The sequence below is a fragment of the Benincasa hispida genome, chromosome 2, assembly GCF_027475165.1.
Source record: "Benincasa hispida cultivar pf3 chromosome 2, pf3_genome.v1.1, whole genome shotgun sequence".
NCBI classification, from domain to species: domain Eukaryota; kingdom Viridiplantae; phylum Streptophyta; class Magnoliopsida; order Cucurbitales; family Cucurbitaceae; genus Benincasa; species Benincasa hispida.
The window spans coordinates 25,496,156-25,516,658 of record NC_143479.1 but is presented as its reverse complement, the minus strand read 5'-3'; the positions used below and the strand labels follow the sequence as shown (position 1 = coordinate 25,516,658).

General features: G+C 33.7%; 2 protein-coding genes across 9 annotated transcripts; both read right to left on the bottom strand.

Annotated features, from left to right (window-relative positions):
- Positions 1-297: 297 nt before the first annotated feature.
- LOC120071880 (uncharacterized) lies at positions 298-5,809 on the bottom strand. 7 transcript variants are annotated; one of them, XM_039024289.2, is made up of 5 exons: positions 5,654-5,809; positions 4,120-4,554; positions 3,085-3,719; positions 2,217-2,275; positions 298-837 (listed from the first exon to the last, which is right to left on the bottom strand). In XM_039024289.2, exons 2-5 carry the CDS (start codon positions 4,525-4,527, stop codon positions 683-685), a joined length of 1,257 nt encoding a protein of 418 aa, XP_038880217.1. In that variant the 5' UTR covers positions 4,528-4,554; positions 5,654-5,809; the 3' UTR covers positions 298-682. The 7 variants fall into 7 exon arrangements, with proteins under 7 accessions (XP_038880217.1, XP_090166833.1, XP_038880220.1 ...); XM_090310707.1 differs by lacking the exon at positions 298-837 and adding an exon at positions 847-1,955 and having other exon boundaries at positions 2,097-2,275; XM_039024292.2 differs by lacking the exon at positions 298-837 and adding an exon at positions 847-1,955.
- A 4,696-nt stretch (positions 5,810-10,505) lies between these two features.
- On the bottom strand, positions 10,506-19,024 carry PRMT10 (protein arginine methyltransferase 10). 2 transcript variants are annotated; one of them, XM_039024138.2, is made up of 8 exons: positions 18,727-19,024; positions 18,397-18,589; positions 18,072-18,177; positions 17,200-17,389; positions 16,424-16,609; positions 16,242-16,325; positions 15,819-16,051; positions 10,506-10,882 (listed from the first exon to the last, which is right to left on the bottom strand). In XM_039024138.2, exons 1-7 carry the CDS (start codon positions 18,928-18,930, stop codon positions 15,872-15,874), a joined length of 1,143 nt encoding a protein of 380 aa, XP_038880066.1. In that variant the 5' UTR covers positions 18,931-19,024; the 3' UTR covers positions 10,506-10,882; positions 15,819-15,871. The 2 variants fall into 2 exon arrangements, with proteins under 2 accessions (XP_038880066.1, XP_038880065.1); XM_039024137.2 differs by having other exon boundaries at positions 10,506-10,868; positions 18,727-19,010.
- Between the last annotated feature and the right edge of the window lie 1,479 nt (positions 19,025-20,503).

Below are 20,503 nucleotides of genomic sequence, written 5' to 3'. Positions count from 1 at the left end.
GATTTGACTTTGAAATTTGACATAGCATTGAAATATATTTTCAAGAAAGAGAAGTTAGCGAAACAATTGTTAGAAGATAAGTAATATTTTTAAAAACGAAATGGTTATCAAACAAGATAAACAACTCTACACCTTAAACATAAAATTCTTAACTTCACTTCAAACTATATAATTCTGCATCTGAAGCACAAACTTCTTAACGTCTCAGGCTATACAATTTCAGGTTAAATAACCTTCGTAATGTTTTGGAGTAAGAAGTTATCAATGGAAATGGTAAAAAAGTTGAAAGAAGTGAGGAAAAAAAGGTAGGGGAAGGTGCCCCTCCTATTTGACAGGAAAACCAATTCATGTGTACTATTTACATATGATAAGTCTCTATCTCTCCACCATGCCATGATTGTGTGTGTTCAGATCAGACACAAAGAAACAGATAGAAAAGAGAGATTTGTTTATACAATTTAATGGAAAAATAAAAAAGGATCCCCTTGGGAATATCAACCATTAATCCCTAATCAATATAAGTAGTGGCTTATGATTCCCAAACTGGGCTCTTATGCCAAAGCAAAAGCAGCTGCCTAATAATATCTGCCAGTTGATTAATTACGGTTCTAGTTTTCTCTCTTTTCTGGTTTGGTATTTCTGAACAGAAAGATGAATCCACCATATCTCAGTAGTGTTGCAGTTACAGGCAGCTGATACCTTTTATTTTAACTGCCATATGATTACTGGTGTGTATATATATATATATATATATATATATATGCATTGCTGAGAAGACTTTAGTTGGGGTCTGCAATCTGCCACATGTACTTTCTACTTTGCTTTTCAAAGGAAGCACTGTATGATGAGATAAAGGTGACAACAACAAAAACAAAAACAACAACAACCATTTATTTTCTCTCTCTCCAAACAAAGAATCTATAACTGTTACTAAAATACAAGCACATATCAAAAGAGAGAGACAGAGATGCCAATAACTGATGGGACTTCCTGACCACTTCTTCCTTGCTTCAAAGAATCAAATTATGTTTTACAAAAAAAGATACAAACTTTGATTTGTTTGTCAATACCCAATTAAGGGATTTGCTTAATTTGGATATGGATGGAAAGAAGAGATTGTTAGTGGGGAAGATTATGGGTAATATGAGATGATTAGAAGAATGGGTGTTGGAATTGGAAGGAGACATTTTCTATTATGTATATCTCCATCTCTAAGTTTGTCAGTGTGAGAAAGGGAGCAAGATCACATGGGAATGCCAATCAGAAAGAGTTGCTAATGAGACAATAGCAGAGGATTTGGTGGAGCCCCATAAATGCTGGTGGCCTTTTCCTTGTAGGGTTCATGCCCATCAACTCCCCTCTTTCTTAAGATCTCAAAGACAAAATCAAAATCAATTCACTTTCCCATCAACAAACCCACTCTTTTTCTCTCTTTTTCAATTTTTGTTTGTTTTATTAAAATGCAGGGTATGTATGCAGAAACAATGACTGCTTGGCTACTTTTTAAGATGCCAATCTTCATACTCTCTCTCTCTCTCTCTCTGTCTCTGTCTCTGTCAACAATTTGTTCTTTTTTCTTATATTAAAAAGGGAAAAAGAAAAACAATAACATTTATCTCGAGCTGTGAGATTGTTTTCTTTGTCCTGATTTTTAGACCATGACATCTTCCTTGAAATTTTAAGAATAAAATATTTGGCAAAAAGGGGTTTGTGGGTTGTGGGTTGGTTTATTTTCTCCTGTTTAAGAGAGAGAAAAGCAAGTATGATAATGATGGAAAATTGAATTTTGATGAGGAATCATGAAATGGGCTACTTGGGTGTTGTGTGGAAAGAGCTCCTCTGTTTCATCTGGTACCATACTACTTGAACCTCAGCAGGCTGTTAGAGATGGGACCTCTAGTATGGCCACTGCCTGAACCTCTTTAAAAAGCTAAGGCCTTTTGTTTAGATGCTGTCTTCAGCAGGCAAAAACCATAAAACAAAGTACAGTCTAAGAACAAATCCCAGGTAATAACAATATCCAACAGTAAAAGAATTTGAAAAATAAATGGTTGAATACGATGTATCCCTGACATGGTTTAAGTGAATTACATTACCAAAAGTTTCACTATATGAAGCCAAATATCTGTTGTAGACTGTGGTGTAGCGGTGGTTATACAGTTGGTTTTGTATACCAAGTTGAATATACAAAGTAATAGAAAGGTTTAAAGTATAACCTCTCGAGCATTCGCCATCGCTTGGCATCGAGAAGACTCCAGTCTCGATCTTAACCAGCCTGAAATGGAGAAATGTAGTGAGGAACCATGTAATGAAAACAGTGGCTCATCAGTCATCACTAACAACCCTAAATAACATAGCTTGCAGTGTCAAATTGTTTTGAGATAACAAGCTCTCTCAACAAGATTATACTACATAATGAGTCTTATGTCAGTAAAGGTTTTCTCAAAACTCAGCAGAAGTCCACAAGCTTCTTTCATTCATATTATTAGAGAACATGATTCTAATGAATCTGATGGGCAAAGCTATTAACGTGATGTGTAACTCTATCATTGAATCAATAGCCCTACAACGGCATAAGTGCCTTCCAACAGTTTTAGATACAGAGTTTTCGAAACTAAGCGACAGAATGCAAAAAAATTTTCTTGTTCTTTTCAAATCTCAGTTTCCAAATGGATGAAGCAAACAACATACCTATAAGAACTTCATCATACGATTCTAGAGATAAATCCATGAACCATAAAACTCAACTGGACTAAGGAGCATAAACAAATTCAATTGTTGGCTAAGTTATACATTCAGTTTATATCAGAAATGCCTACTGTAGAAACATAAGAGAAGGAATTACTACGAGAATAGAGCTGAAGAATTATATATATGTAAGAAAAGCAAAAGAATATATTTCCCAATCATTTAATTGGTATACTGGTGTCTGCAGAAATTAGATATTTTAACTGCATTAAATGTTCATCATTTGATATGTTAAGCGAAAGTCGAAGATTTGTGATCAATACTTCTTGATCCCAACTCAAAGGTCCTGATGCATGCAATGCCTCGATAGTGCAACGGTAGGCATGTAACTCTAACCTATGAATTTCAGCTGCCAATTCTTCATTTGTAGGGAGACAATTTCCTTCGAATCCCGAATGATGAGGTGATCGATCATCACAGGAGTGACCAGTAATTTGATCAGTGACACCAGCAGACACATCAAAGGGCATCTCACTTGAGTTGTCACTGCTGATGCTGCAACTACCAACAGAGCACATAATGCTATCTGCATCGTTCAATTCTCGAACCGGACTAACTGGTTCCTTGCCCTTCATATCCATTTTCAAATGCCCACCAAGTCTGTGATTCAGTGATGCAGGCCTATGTCTTTCACCCAGAGAATCTCTAGGATAAGAAACAGGATCTATCTGCAGTTTATTAGGCAACTCTGTTGGATTTGCAGCAACCACCTTAACATATCTGCCCTCTTTCTCAATCAATCTAACTTTATGGCTAGCTCCATAAAATGCTTTAGATGAGCAATCGGTTGATCTCTTCAAAATTCTTACATTGTAGTCATCTTTATGATTTTGGTTCCTAATAGCAAAACAATCATCTTTTTTCCACGGAGTTGTCCTTGAGTTTGTCTTCTGAACTTGAGAGATTGAATTGTGACTGTGGTTCAAAAATAGATTGGCATCGAGCTTCCCTTCATTAGAATTTTTATTTCCCTGCATGCAAAAGATGCCGCTTCTTCACTTATAATTTTATCAATACATAAAAACTGCAAGAAAATATGATATATGATCGCTATTGTTTTTTCCCATTTCCCTCTGCATTTTCAAGTGGTTAGTGTTTTTCTGTATGTACTTTTATGCTATAATAATGAGGAGCTGAATAAATCACTAAATGCCACTAATTCCATAGATTAACGTGTACATAAAGCCTAATACAAGTGAGGTATAAATCTGAATGTTGCTGAAGACATTATTGCCTACTCATCAGGGAGACAAAAAAATCAACGATGACAGCACGGTAAGTTCCTCACCACACATGATAAATTTTCCAAATTATAACCCATAATAGAACAAAAAGAAATACAGTGGAACAGAAGTATATAAATAGCAATACCTTTCCAACCATAACCCATGCATCATCATCATCTTTCCACGATTGTCTAACCCGGATATCGGTTTTTCTGACTTTAAACTCCTGAGAGGATCCAAGTAATCTGACAAGAATGTGCATTTTCCCCAAAACCTCAGAGACTGTGGCCATTTTCCATGAGTTGTTATCAAACACCTCAACAACATCACCAGGAGCCCAAGCCTCTGAAAGGTCTAAATGAGTGTGGCAGGGCATAACGACCTTTTGAGACACCTGCTCCACCAGAGCATGGTTGTTGACACCCTTAGACTTAACATGTCCAGCCATATAGTTGGGGCCATTGCTTCTTAATGCTTCCAAAGAACATTGCGGTCCTAAAGCCACCTTCTTTTTGCTCATTATTTTCAGCTTACTCCCTTTTTTGAATTTCATGATGTGTAGGCCAAATTTACTGGAAATCTGTTATTTGGGGTTACAGAAAACATGAGTTGAAATTAAAGAGAGATGAAAATTTATAATATCTGAAAAGTTGCATACTGAAATGAATGGTTCAAATAAAACAAATCAATACAAACACTATCCACTACTAGAAAATTTCATTCATGAGGGTCCAAGACTTTAAGAATGAAAACTAAGAACTCTTCCTAGATTTTTAGTTTCTCTAAACAAATTTACTATGCAAAAAGTTAATGGAAAGAGAGAGGGAACAACAGATCAACACAAAAGATTTCAGGCTACATCTAAAATATTCTCATTGTAATGCACAACAAAAAGGAGAGTGCCCCAAATGTTTAAGCCATTTCACATACCTAAATTTGTTATTAGAATGTCAAAATCATGAATAGTTTAGTCTTTTCAGGCCTTGACCTAATCGAAAACAACACCAAACACCTCCAATCTCGATTTCTTTCTTTCCTTTTCTTTTTGGATTTGCTTATACTAATGCCTTTCTGTTATCTCTAAAAAATCAAACATCAAGCAGTACAATCACCACCACTGCTCATAGAATCATGCTGCAGAATAATATAAAAGCAAACAAAAGAAAATTTAAAATAAAAAATCCCCTCTGGGATTGATCAGAAAATGTAATGAAAGAACACAAACTAATTTCAGTTACATTGCTCCCCGTAAAGAAGGAAAGAGAAGGAAAAAGCAAATAAAATGTTTAATATATTTCTAAACATCTCGTAATGAACACAAAATCTTCATCAAAACAAGTTCATGGAACTAATTGGAAACGATATCATTTTCTTTCGTACCAAATTATACAAACTCATAATTTCTCTTACATTTTCCACTGTTTTCAGAGCAACCAAACATCAGCCAGACAAATTGAATAATCCCCGAACAAGAAAAATAAAGAAAGAAAGAAAAATCCCAGCAACAAATGGAAATTCAAACACAAAAACGCTTCAAAAACCGAATGAAATTCAGAAAAGAAAAAAAAAAGTAAGAAAAGAGCATCAAGAATTAAGCAACTGCTTGAAAATGCAAATATAGATAAAACCCAAAAGAAGATCGGTTTGAAGGAAGCAAAAAGGGAAAGAATTTCACTGACCCTTTTGAATTGCAGAGAGAAATTTGTTATCCCACGATCGTCACAAGGCTTTTCTTTTTTCTTTTTCTTTTTTCTCTCTATATAATTGTGCTTGTATTTTGTGTTAAGAGTTTGTGTCGGTCCTTATATTGGATAATTAAGCGTGATTTGCTTTTTAATTTTTAGGCCATACTAAGAAGGCCCAGAAAAGGAATGGAAATTTTGAACAAATTTCTTTGAAATTATTTAAAAAATTATTTTTTCTTTAAAAAAAAACTTAATAAATAAACAAAGAATAATGGTATGGTTTTTATGCCAAGTTGCCAACAAACAACCCAAGAATAGCTTGTTGAGTTGGGAATTACCTGTTACTCCTTGTTGAAAGCAAGCACTATGAAGGTTTTTTTAAAAAAAATTAAAAAAATTGACGATGTGATAAATTGTAAAAATCATTCCTAGCGTACAGTGGTAGTTGCAATTATACCCTCAAATTTTCGATTGTAAAAATTGAGCTCTCAAACTTATACATGTTTAAAATTGGATCCTCAAACTTATAATAGTTGTAGAAATTGTAACAATTGTATAAGTTTGAGAGTTCAACTTTTATCATTTGTGATCCAATTTTTACTACTAATTGTAACTTTGAGGGTCTAATTTCAACACTCTTAAATTTGAGGTCTAATTTTTACAATTGAAAGTTTGGGGGTGTAATTTTAAATATCACCATACTTCAAAGGTAGTTTCTGCAATTTACCCTTTTATTTATTTTTTAATTTTTATTTTGGGTTTTAATTAAGTTATTAATGAAGGTGGATTAAGTTAAAATTGGAGAGAAAATTGAAAATTATATACGATTGAGATGTGGGGGAAAATGGAACCTTGAGATAATTGTTGTATAATCAAATCCATTAGGCAAATCATATACCAAACATTTAGGCAAATATTTAATAGTTTGGTGGATTTGGTCACCATTTCATTACCCCACTTCTAAAAATGATTAATATATAGGCAATTTTTTTTTTCTATTCACAAGAGAGAGTTCTTTCAAATTATTTTCCTTTTAGATTTTAATTTTCACAATTAAAACCAAACAAATAAGAAAACCACCCACCATAATTAATGATGATAAGGGTTGTGCAAAATTCATCTCAAGTAATTGTTATCATTTAGATGCTCATAAATTAACATAAAAGGATAAATTAGACTAATTCAAATTTACAAATTCTTGTTCCCAAGATTTTCCTATAAGGAATGAACAATCTAGTTGAATTTTAATTTAGGACACTTCTTAAATAAAGATTTTATTTTATTTTTATTTCTGTTTTATCTATAAATGAAGATATTATCATCATCTTAGATCAGGGCTATAAATATGCTTAATATCAATTTTGGTTGCACTTTATTGCTTTTATTTACGTTTCAAGTTCTAATCTTAATTGATAAAATATATCTTAACCACTTGAATTATGTTCAAATTGACAATTATAAATAAATTTAATTTTTGTATAAACAACTCAATCGATAAAAAAACTAATTTAAATATTGTTCAATTGGTAAAAGCATATACCTTTGACCAAATGGTCAAAAGTTTAAATAAAATTTAATTAAAAAGAAAACTCAATAGATGAAAATTAGTAAGTGATTAAAGTACTCAACAATGTTAATGTTGGATGATGTGATATTAAATTTGTTTCACCGTATTAGTTTAAGTTTTTGGGTCAAATCAACAATCTTAAATGGTATTCAAATAGGTGATTAAGTGAGATTTTGTATTCAAATCTCTGCAATGTTATTTCTTCTCCAATTAATATTGATTTCGACTTGTTGAGTCCTCTTCATACTTCAAGCCCATAAGTGAGGAGGAGTGTTGGATGAAATGATATTAAATTTGTATTCACCCACTCGCTTAAGTTTTTAAGTCAATAAGTGATATTAGATACTATCGCCAAAAAATATAAAGTATGCATTTGTCGAGACATATTGTCAGCAATTGACCTCTAAGACAGGATTTTAACATATCTTCTCTCGATGCTACATAACTTCTCATAACACTATAAAAAAAATTAAACTTTGTTCCAACATGACAAAATTTATCATCGAAAAAACTTAGAAGTGCATTTCTCTCGACATATTAAAATCTCTATAACATTGTATTTGGTTATGTAAAAGACACACCTCTAAATTAAATCTAAATAGTTGCTTATAAGAGAGTAATATATGATCCAAAATTGGAATATTCTTAGACTTCAATCACAAGGCTTAACATGTTGGCTCTTCTGAATGACTCCCTAACTTTCATGCTCACATCATTAACTTTGATGTCCAAAACTAGAAAGAGAAACAAGAGAAAGCTTTTACAGAGAGAATATTATAGTTAGATAGTTACAAGTTCTCTTATCTTTTTTTTCCCTTTTTCTATATTCTTAAAAGATTTGTCTTTGTCTTTCTCTGAGAAGATTATGTCTAAAATATGCACACTGTATGACAGTAAGTGAAGAACTTTTACTGTTCAATTGCTTTATTTTATTCTTCCTTTTTTCAAAAAAATTATGTCCATAGATCCTTCAATAAAAGAGCCAGGAACTGTTCTCTAAATTTATTTAATATGTGCTTGTATTGTATAGATGAATAGATAGATTAGAATATATTTGATCTTCGTGGAGCTATTTTTAAAAGCTAGTATGAATTAGATTTTAAGAACAATGTGAAGAAATGTACGATATGAATCGTTTAGAGCATCAAATTATTATTTATATTTTATTTAATAATTTTAATGTAATTTTAGTATTTTTCAATTTTATCATTTTTATGACGTATGAAGTAAGGGTATTTAAGGGTATTTTTGTCATTTTGCTATGTTACGTTGGAGTTTTTATTGGGAGGCGATTTAAAGCCTTGCTATTAGGTTGTTTGATAGTGTATGGTGAATTGAATTCTGACCTTAGTGCTTTCTCTTTCAAGCTGAGCTTCTTGAATTTTGTAATTCAAGTACTGAGTTGCATACAAGAACATTCAAGTGAGATTGATCATCTTATTTTGTGGAGTGTTTGCATCTTGGGTCAAAAAAACTCATTCTTTGTCTCAAGATATTTGATTTTTAAGGCAATCCTTGTCTAGCCCCGTTTTCGTATCAATGTGTACTTTAAAACGTGATTGTACTTGATTCATTCACAATCAGATTTATTGCATTCTTCTACGATCACTTTTTTTGCGTCCTATCTTTTTATACATTTTTTTTAATCAAGAATTTGTTAATGAAAAGATGAAGCGTCTAAATACAAGAAAAAAAAAAGAAGAAGAAATTGAGTGAAGCAAGTGGTTGTGTGATGTAGAGGTTGAGTAGGGTGAAAGGTTTGGGAGGTTCAATGGAAAGAAAAGAAAAAGGCAAAATAAGGGTTGTTGAGAGGAGAAGGCAAAGTTTGGAGATTTGGCTTTAAAGCTTCAAATAACCTTAGAATACAAGTTAAATAATATTTCTCTCCCTCTACCAATTCATAATCCATATTTAATCCACATTTTTCCTCTTTTACTGACAAATATTCTCCTAGTTCTGTTATAAATATTCCCATCAATTTCCTTTATATGCCTTTTAACACCTTTCTTTTTTTGTGGTTGTAAATAATAAGATGTGTACAATTTATTATCATTTCATTTTTAAGAAATGACAAAGTACATTATAGTGAATAAAGGCTTAAAATGTTTGGAGACAGGTTTGTAAGCTCTTAAATTCTCGTCTCTGAATGAAAAGTGTTAGGAAGTTACTTAGTCTTTAGAAAACCATTCCAAACATGCTTGTGACTAAGAAATCAAAAAACTATGTTTTTTTCATCTTTATAAAGCAGACTTTGTTGCTTTGCGGAAACCGCAGAATCGAACACAGGTTCAAAGGTACAAAATTGAAAAGTACAATTTTATTTCAACTACCATTTACTTTGTTGAGTGAAGAAAGCAGCATTGAGTTACATTATAGAAATTTGCTCAAAATTTACCTGGTTGAACAAACCCAAAGGATTAAAGCACAAAGAAAAAGAGTAAGAGGGATTATGTGAACAGCATTTTCTCCTGGAGATTTAAAGCGTGACCCCATTTCTTTCTTGGAGGCATTATTACTCTTAAACATTGGCAAAACACCAGAAGCTTCATTCTTCAATGGTGGGGAGCTTATAGAATCTGGCAGCAAGTCAACTGAGAATTCGTCGAAGCTCCGAGAAGTGCTTGAAGACCTATGCATTCTGAAGGAGAAGCACTCTCATGGGGTAAAAGAAAGAAGAAAGGAACGGCAGATCTTATACACAAAAGATGGTATGTATGAAATGAAAGCCTGAAATTAAGGAGAATCAGGCTTTGCTTTAGCAGTAAAAAATGGTTTGGGATAAGAGATTTCAAATCCCAAGAGTTGACAAATCTGAGGATTTAAGAATTCTGAATGATGAATAATGCTAGGTGGGTTGGGATAGCTTCATTAAAAAAAGAAACTTAAAGAGCAACTAAAGGCAAGACCATGGGCTTTTTCATGTGACGGGAAAATGTATGTAAAAGGAGTAACAAATTTGTTTAATCCAGTGCATGAAGAATGCTTACTCAGACGGATATTCTCTCTAGATTATCTTGTTTATAGAATCAGAATAATTCAACAAGGATTTGGACAACTTCAAGAAGCATCCTCGGCCACGACTTGAAGTTCCTGCACATTACATACAATCAATCCAATTAAAGGAGTTTAAAGTTGCTTGAGGTCTTCATTTCAAAGAACCAATATAATCTGAAATCAATAATGGAGAAGGACAAGAAAACCAGCAACCATGGACACCCTGTTTTTGGACTGGCAAAATCCATGAGATAACCCGAGAGTGAGACCGACCTACGTCGAGGATGAAACTAGGAACAAATTGTTCCTTGAAGAACAAAATAATATAATTCAAAATTACACTAATTTTCATCAAAGAATTGCATGGACAACAGTTACCCTTCTATCTTCATATCCCCCCATTAACAGGCACATCAATGCCTTGTGTATAAGAATGTTTTACACACCAAATATTATAATTTCAAGACGCAACCCTTGCCATTTCCATGTGCAAATGATCAAGTCTTATAGCAGAAAAGTACAATACTAGTTGTCCAAAAGAAAAGTCTTCTCGGAGTCGCTAGTAATCTGATCAGAGTCAAAATTCAAGTGCTGCCTCCTTTGTCTACTTCCCACCCTCTTCCAAAAAAGCAGCCGGCAGCTTGCCACCTATAAATCGGAACCTGTACACAATTAGCAACATGGCAACCGAATAAATCACAATAATATTTATCGATGGACCGAGTTTTGAGATCATACACGCTAGATAGCATTATAAGTAGTGGTGAATATCAGCATGGTATTGGAAATTAAATCAAGATATAAGCGAGAGACATTATCTTAGTTCATCCATTCAGATGATTTACAAAAAAGGGAAAAGGGAATACCATTGAAACCAGATGTCCACAACTCCATACATGGTCAACAACATTTTTTTTATGTGCCAATCTTTTAAGTTTTAATTAGTAAAAAGTGAATCGATCTTGAAGTAAGGGGAAAATTACTATCTAGAATTTCTAGATACTATAATTCACAATGAAAGGAAATATAGTAGAATAGGTTAAAAAACAAACAAACAAACCAGCCACCAAATAGAATAGCATAACTAAAACGAACCCAATTGGAGTCTTCATTTCCTACTTGAATTTTAATTTAATATGAATTTAATCTAAGAAGCACAAACACTTTAGTTTAACTAGTATGTCTATGTCCAACACTTGTTAGTGCAATAAATGTTATAGACAATAATTGTACTAAGTACGTCCAGCATTTGTTTAACATACACCAAACATTGATCAAGTATATTAGTAAATAGACACATATAAAATAAAAAATAATAAATTTGAGAGCAAAATACATCAACCTAATTTTTTAAGCAAATAAATGCATAATTCATTGTCTTTGAATTTCCTTCTACCTTCTGATATGAAAATGAGGTAAATTTTAATGAACGTGTCTTTGTCATGTCCATGTTCTAGATTTTTTTAAAAAAATGAAATATCGCGGTGTCAGTGTTGTATCCATTCTTAGATTTTTTATGTAGGGGCATTTCAGGCAATTTGGGAATATTTTGTAATTTCCATTTGTACTAATTTGCAATTTTAATTTGTTTTCTTTTTAGTTGAGGTATGAAAAGACCCTTCCCCTTTGGGTCTATTTAAAGGGGTTTTAGGATTAGAATTAGCTAGGTAGTTAGGTGTGAAACAACCTTCTTTTTGGGTCTATTTAAAGGGATCATTGCCTATACTTCAAGATTTTCTCCAAGATTTGAGTCTACACCAAAACCAGTATTAGAGCAGCCACGAAGTTGGGCCTGATGACTGGAAAAATTCCAGCAAAAACATTGATTCTTCCCTTCCCATTGATGCGGAAGCATCCAATCCCCAACCCATGGACCACCATGTGAACCAAGTTGAAGACGCCATAGGAACCCTGATCAACAACTTCAATGTGATGCAGACTTCCATGGCCAAGATACAGCAGACCTTAAACTCTCTTATAAAGGAAAACAGCAAATCAAACAAGGCCAAAGCCAAGATTCAAGAAGTCAAGAAAGCAGAGCAGTTCTACACCAAACTGAGACTAGGGGACCTCAATTGCACAAAAAATTCAGAGGTAACCACCAAAAAAGAACTTTCTGTGGACAAAACTGTGTTTCTCAAAATTTCGGCCCTCCAAGAATTCAAGAACATCCAAGAATCCTTCCAAGATTCATGCCACTAAGAGGGATCGGCCAAAGGAGACCACAACATAGGCCTCATCAACAACCCATACTAACGCCACAGAGCCTTTTAGGGTTTAATACTAATTCCTCGGAAGATGACACACAAAATAGGGAGAACATGCCAGTCGGTCAGCCTAGCCTTATAGACAGAGGTTCAACTACAACAACCAAGACCTCTAAGATTTCCCCAGGAGGAATCTATTGGCCTGAGTATAGGGGAATGCAAAGGAGACAAGATTCTGAATACAAAATGAAGATTGACCTCCCTATTTATAATGGATGAATGAATATTGAAGTTTTTCTTGATTGGGTGAAGGAAGTAGAAAGTTTTTTTTACTACATAGGCAACCCCGATGATCAAAAGGTAAAACTTGTGTCCTTTAAACTAAAAAGTGGGGCACAAGCAAGTAGGAAAATGTATGGAAAACCTCCAATCCAAAGCTGGCCAAAAATGCTTAAACTCATGAAGAAGAGATTCCTTCCACTTAACTATGAAAGATTGTTGTACAGCCAATTCCAACATTGCAAACATGGGTCAAGAAGCATTGAAGAGTATACAGAAGAATTCCAAACAAATGGTGGTCAAAAAAACCAACCTTGCATTCAAACACAAGTCCCGTCACAACAAACTTTCCTTCAAGCAAAGCAAATGACAACCTTCCACAACAAGACAGGGATGCAAAGAGGAGTATTTCTAATCTTCCAAATAAGAATTCCAATCCCTATAACAGACCTAAGCTTGATAAATGTTTTAGGTGTGGACAAATGGGACAACTATCAAATGACTGTCCAAAAAGAAGCCTGACAATCCAAGAAATACATTCGGAGGAAGAATATGAGCTAGAAGAAGAAGAGGATGTCGTAGCTCGAACAAACCCGAATGTTGGAGATGAACTCTCTTGTGTTATCCAAAGAATACTTCTAACCTCAACAACCCCGAGCAACCCTCAAAGACACTCATTATTTCGAACAAAGTGCACCATACGAGGTAAAGTGTGCACAGTTTTCGTCGATAATGGCAGCAGTGAGAACATGGTTTCAAAAGAGCTAGTTCATGCTTTGCAACTTAAGATTGATCCACATCCACATTCATATTAGGTTGGATGGATTAAAAGATGCGGTGAAAGAGTGATTAATGAAATATGCACAATGGCTTTGTCCATTGGTGCCCACTACAAAGATCAAATCATATGTGATGTTATAGAAATGGATGCTTGTCATCTAGTTCTTGGCCAACCATGGCAATACGACATAAAGGCCATCCACATATGCCATGAAAATTGTTGGAAGTAGGGGTTTTTTACCCTAGGGGTATTTTTGTCTTTTTACAATACCTTAGGGTTCTCTACTTTTCTATTTATATGTGTAGCCTCCTTATATCATTTCTATCAATTCTAATAAGAAATCTCTATATCGTGGTTTTTTCTCCCTGTTCTACGGTTTTCCACATAAACCTATGCGTACCTTTTTTCCCATTTCTCTCTCTTTTAATCAAAAATACATATGAGTTTGATTGGTTAGGCAAGAAGGTTATTCTATTACCCCTCCAAGATCTTACAACAACCTCCTCTTCCACTTTAGGAAGAGGGCAGCCTATTTTCCATTTTGTCCACAAAAAAGCCTCTAGAAATAGCACCCATTTTACTTTAGCCTTAATGGTTAAAGACCTCTCCATTGCCCCCCTTTTACCAAATCCTATAGGCTGCCGGGTTGAAAATCTCCTTACCAATTTTCCAAACCTCATCAAAATTTCAAAGGGCTTACCTCCATTAAGGGACATTCAACACATCATTGATTTTATACCCGGTGCCTCACTTCCACATCTTCCCCATTACAAAATGAACCCATTCGAGTACAAAGCACGTCATGAAATTATCGAAGACCTCCTCAAAAAACAACATATCTAACCTAGCCTAAGCTCCTGTGCTGTCCCTCTCTATTAGCCCCAAAAAAGGATGGTAGTTGGAGCCTATGTATTGATAGTCGAGCTATAAATAAAATCACTATCAAATACAGATTTCCCCTCCACATAATAGGTGATCTCCTAGACCAATTAGCAGGTGCTCAAATCTTTATCAAAATAGATCTCCATAGTGGCTATCACCAAATTCGAATTAAGCCTGGGGTGAATGAAAAACTGCATTCAAAACCAACGAAGGCCTCTTTGAATGGTTAGTTATGCCATTTGGGTTATCAAACGCACCTAACACATTCATGAGACTCATGAATCAAATATTCCTACCATTCTTAAATAAGTTTCTAGTTATTTACTTTCACGACATCTTAATTTACAACAAGAGCTCAGAGGATCACTTATCACACTTACAAGATGTCTTCTATACTCTTGACACTCATCAATTAGTCATTAATCTAAAGAAATGTGCTTTTTCTTAACTAAAAAAATTATTTCCATGGTTTTCTCATTAGCTCAAAAGGATTTCAAGCCGATCCTTTCAAGGTTGAAGCTATAAAGAATTGGCCAATACCATCCACAGTCGAGGAGCAACCTAGAGATAGATTACATAATGGAAAGAATTCAAAAGATACATAAAGAAGTTTTGAAGAACCTAACAACTGCCAATACAAGATATAAGGACAAAGCTAATATTCACTGAAGGAAACAAACTTTTCAACCTGGAGATCTAGTCATGGTGTACATCAAAAAATCAAGACTACCAACTGGAAGTTTTTCCAAATTAACCAACAAAAAGTTCAGCCCATTCACAATACTAGAAAAATTTGGAGAAAATGCCTTCCAAATAGATCTACCTACATCTATGAACATTAGCAACACATTCCACGTTGCTGATATTTTTCCCTGCTACGCACCTAATGAGTTTCAACTTTCATCTTAAACTAGAGGACGAGTTTAATTCTCAGGGGGTCGAATTGATGTAGGGGCATTTCGGACAATTTGGAAATATTCTGTAATTTCCATTTGTATTAATTTGCAATATTAATTTGTTTTCTTTTTAGTTTAGGTGTGAAAACACCCTTCCCCTTTGGGTCTATTTAAAGGGGTTTTAAGATTAGAATTAGTTAGGTAGCTAGGTGTAAAACAAACTCTTTCCCTTTAGGTCTATTTGAAGGGATCATTGACTACATTTCTCAAAAATCAATGATACTCTACTTCAAGATTTTCTGCCAGATTTGAGTCTACACCAATTTTAGCCTTCTAAACCACAAAAATGGAACCCGAAAATGTACTAAAAAAATGAAGTCCAAATGCTAGTCAAAACCTGGTTAAATTGACACCACGCACAATTTACAGAAAAGCAGGTTTATAATTTATCCGAAAGCATTGTTAGGTCAAATGGAATCAGAAAATTGATCAAATCACAAATGGCTTATACCGACCCATGTATTTACCACAAGAAAATAGTTTGTGTACATACCTCATCTACTACGTGTATATATATTCTTCCAGTTGCTGTAACTATTTCCATCTTCACTCGATGTAGAACTTATTTGTGAATGGTTGTTGATGCAGCTTGCCAGAAGGTTGGTTGATTTCACAGCCAAACTCAACCTCCATTAGCCGATGATTTTCTTTAGAGCGCTTCATAAAGAAGGAAACCTTCAATTCATCTCCTTCACTGACCCAAATGGGAGGATGCAAGAGGAAGACCTGCACAGTGAAGAAAACATAAAAGTGGAATAACAAAATTTCTTGGTGCAATCAAAAAAGCAATCAATCAATGGTGGATAAATAAAGTACTGGTTTACAGAGAATTTGCCATAGGCAGCGTAAATTATAAAAAGATAATGGCCCAAGGCAAGGATTCAATACTACAAATTCGTTGATTTTTTATACAGACCTGTTGACCCCAGTGTGTACCATTACCAACGCTGGGAGCAGTTGTCAGCTCAATCTCCAATTGAGCTGGATCCTCGTTTCTTCCCTAGTACACCCAAATTCAAAAAGTTATACAAACAATAGTAAAAGCCTCGAGCAAGCCAAAATTTTATGTTTCAAAAGGGAAATGGAAGTTCAACTTACTCGAAAATGGACATCAAACCATCCACCATATCCACAAAACCGCGTGTTCTCTGAGTTGATTGATGACAAAAAGCTTGATTTGACTTCAAGAATGTCATCAACAGTAGCAGTCAAACAATCAATATCCTTTATGATGGCTGCTGTCCCAATAACTTGTTGTGGATGAAGGTTGTTCCACAACGACGTCTATAAATATGAATAACACAATTTGTTAAAGAGTTACGAAAGCAAATCCCAAATCTATCAAAGTAATTAACGTATGTGATCGAGGGATAGCCCATTAACATTCAAATAGGAGAGAAAATAGAAGAAATTGTAGGCACCGATAGACGCAAACTACTGGGAAATCAAAGCAGCTTGCCTGGAAGGTGACACAGATACACTTAATGTGAGAGAAGGTTCTCAAGAAATTCAAACAGGGGCATAGGAACATCTTGCCAACATACAAAGAAGCCACAATTCAAAATAATAGATAAATGCACCCAAGGAACTTGTTGATAACCATTAAAAGATAAATTGCACATTCTCTTGGCACATGAAAATGAAAATAAACAGAAGTACTGTTGGAAAAACAATGAGGATCTGTCGATGATACATTTTACTAACCTATGTAAAATTTCTTGTCCTGTAAATCTAGACGAGCTTGATTATGAAACATAGTTTAATATCAACAGACCTATTTGTCTAAGAGACAAAATGAATCCTAGCAATTAGAAAAGTGTAAGGCAAAAAAAAAACAAAACAAAAAACAAAACAAAACCAAATCCAAGACTCACCTGAAGATAGTATTTTCTTTGCTCTTCAGAGAATGGTTTCGTTAAAACAGACATGTCAACTCCATAATCCATTTTGGTATCGGCAACAAAATTATACCAATCATCCATAGCTCCTTCATAATCATTCATTTTTTGATCTCCCAATTTAGACCTAATTGGTGCCACCCACATGCGTGCATGACTAGGATACCTGGATAGACCAATCTTTAATTTAGATGGTTTGTACAGTATGACAGACAAATCCTGTAATTCCCAAAGTCAATTTTTTTTTTTTTTAATCACAGAAACAGCTCATCCAATCTATCGATACATATGAATCAATGCATGCAACTATGTAATTTTACCATCAATTCATCTAAACTAGTCAGGAATGTGCTGCTATCTTGATCCATCATCAATGAGCAATAAATAATAAACCGTGTTACCAGGCTTCATATAATCTCCCAGCATGTATGCCCAGAATGGAAAGGGCCACTCAGCTGGCTAAGCACATTCCTATAGGTTATGAACTGCGTGACACCAAAAAAACCATGCAAATTTTTCTAGTAACGATATTCATCAAAAAGTTTCAGAAAGCATCCATTGGTTTAAACTTGCCTACACATCACTACAGTTATCTTCCACCAAAACCAACAGGGGGGAACCAATATCCATCTCTAATAGCAAGAACAACAACTTTTCAAATTTTTGCATGGATTTATAAATTCTACTGGCTGAGAATAATGGGAAGAAGATGATTATTTTAACCAACAAAAAAAAAATCTTCCTTGATGAACAAACAAAAAAAAAACAACAAAACAAAAGGATATCGAGGGGGGGAAATAATTACAAATTACTATAGGAAATAAAATCATCATATTTCCATCACTTACATCACCCCGGATGGCTTCAACCAGTGGTCACGTGCATAAATCACAGAGTCGAACATAGATTCCCGCAAGAGAAAATATCCCATCCACTCAGAGATAATGACATCAACTGATAATCAAAGAATAACCGAAGTTAGACACAAACCAAAGTACAGTACTTTGTTGCTCAAAGATTACTAGATTAGTACACTTGATAATAAAAGCTTCAAACGCACATCAGCATACTTCATTTTTACTATGTTTCACTGAAGAGAACAAAAAGTATCAAGTTTTATCCAACGCATTTTCGTTTTTTAGAAAAAGGAGGGAAAAAAACGATGTTGCTAACCTTTCTCTGGAAGGACAACATCCTCCATAGAACCCTCGATTACATCAATTACGTCCTGAAGGTTGTTAGCTTTAATGAGTGTACGGGCATGTTCCGACATCTTAGTTGCTTCCACTGCGTATACCTTCCTTGCACCCGCTTGTGCTGACCAAATAGCTAGGATCCCACTCCCGGTTCCCACATCTAATACGGTCTGCTCCAAGAAAAATAAGTAAAATCAATGAGAACAGAATTAGCTGAAGTTAAGCAACGTAAAGCAACTGAAGAATCGATTCTTTCTAGGGGTCCCATTGTTCCAGCAGTAGAAATAGGAAAAGAAAAGAGACGAACCTTTCCTTCAAAGTGATGCTTGTTCTTAAAGATGGCATTGAAGTAAGCGTCCATGCGAACTCGGTCACAGAGCATTTCCTTCTGGTGATAGAGAAAGGCGTAGGTGCAGAAATACTGAGCAAAATCGACGCCCTTATCGACCTGCAAGCCGCCATTGCTGCCGGCGCTCCGGTCCCCCACGACGCCGTTTGAGGAGCTTCCCATAGTACGGCGATCCGTTAACAAGCAGAAACCGAGGGAAAAGCGAGGACGAGATACCACAACGAAGAGGTTTCGAATTTAGGGCAGCGGACTACTTGGAGTTTCGATACTCTGTACTCGATAGTATATATGTCACCTCCTGGTTGCTAATAGAAATTTGCCACGTAAGCACTAGCTGATGTCATCAATATTTTGACTTCAGTTTCTAAACAAAAGAAAAGGTTCAAAGCTTACGCTTCGAAGTTGGAATTTTTTAAATTTGTATCTATTTTGTCTTGATTTTACAGAGTGTTTAAAGAATTTTTCACTTTATGACCTTCCCAAAAAACTATAATTACTATTTTAACCTATATACTTTATTAATTATTCTATTTTAATCTATGTATTTAAGAGAAAAATAAGAAAATTCTTATCGATAGAAAAATCTCAAAAATATTTATACTTTATAGTAAAAGTTTTAAAAACGCTTTGTATTTTTAGAAATTTTTGTTATAAAGTGAATATTTTTAGATATTTTTTATTTTTAAAAAGACCTCTTTGAAATATTTAATTTTAATCTATATATTTTTAAATATACAAAATTTTAATGAATCTACTTTCAATAGATTTTAAATTTAGTCTTAATTTGTTGTTGATTTTTTAAATAAAATTATTATCTATGAGAAATTTCATGTAAATTTTGTAGAAATTATTATAATTGTTAATCAACTTCGATAAAAATAATAATATTTTTTAGGGACAAAGTTTAATATTTGATTGAGATTTTGTATATTAAAATGGAAAGAAAAACAAACTACATGTATTAAAAATTTAAAATAGTAATTTATTATGATTTTAGCCCTTCCACATGTTATTGATCAAAGTGTTGTTATGAAAGTCAGCTCTCATTCGTTTAATGAATTATAAAAAAACACGTGAAATTAATAAAGTGATAATTTATTTTAGAGAAAAACAGACGTTAAGCTTTTTTTTTTTTTTTTTTTTTTGGGATTTATGGGTTTTGAGAATTATGGTTAATTATGCATGGGTCAAATTTTGTGTTATTGCAAAATTTTATTGAAATTAGTTGTTTTACGAAGATTTTTATTTATTTATTTGTTTGTTAAAATTAGTAAGTGAAATAGCATAAATTGGGTAATAATTAAACCTATTAACCTAGTGTAAGTTAACCTTGTGTAAGTTTATGGTAAAAGTTTATGATCCAAATTGATATGATTGAACAAATTTAGAATTAAAATTTGTTTTTTTTCCCTTAAAAATTTCATTTTCTAATAAATAATTTTTAAATTTGTGTCTAATGAATTGATGAATTATTGACCTATTTGATTTTTTTAATATAGACATAAAATTTAAAGTTTACGATCTTTTTATATGCCAAACTAAATTTTATATCTAATAAATCTTTTTTTTTTTTTTTTGTAAGAGGTAGAATATGTCATACATTAATTAAACAAAAAATTAAGTCCCTATTTGGTAATCATTTTGTTTTTTATTTTTTTTTAAATTAAACCATTTTTCTTCTCATTTCTTACGATGATATGCATTTTTATCAAGAACAATGGTTGAATTATTAACC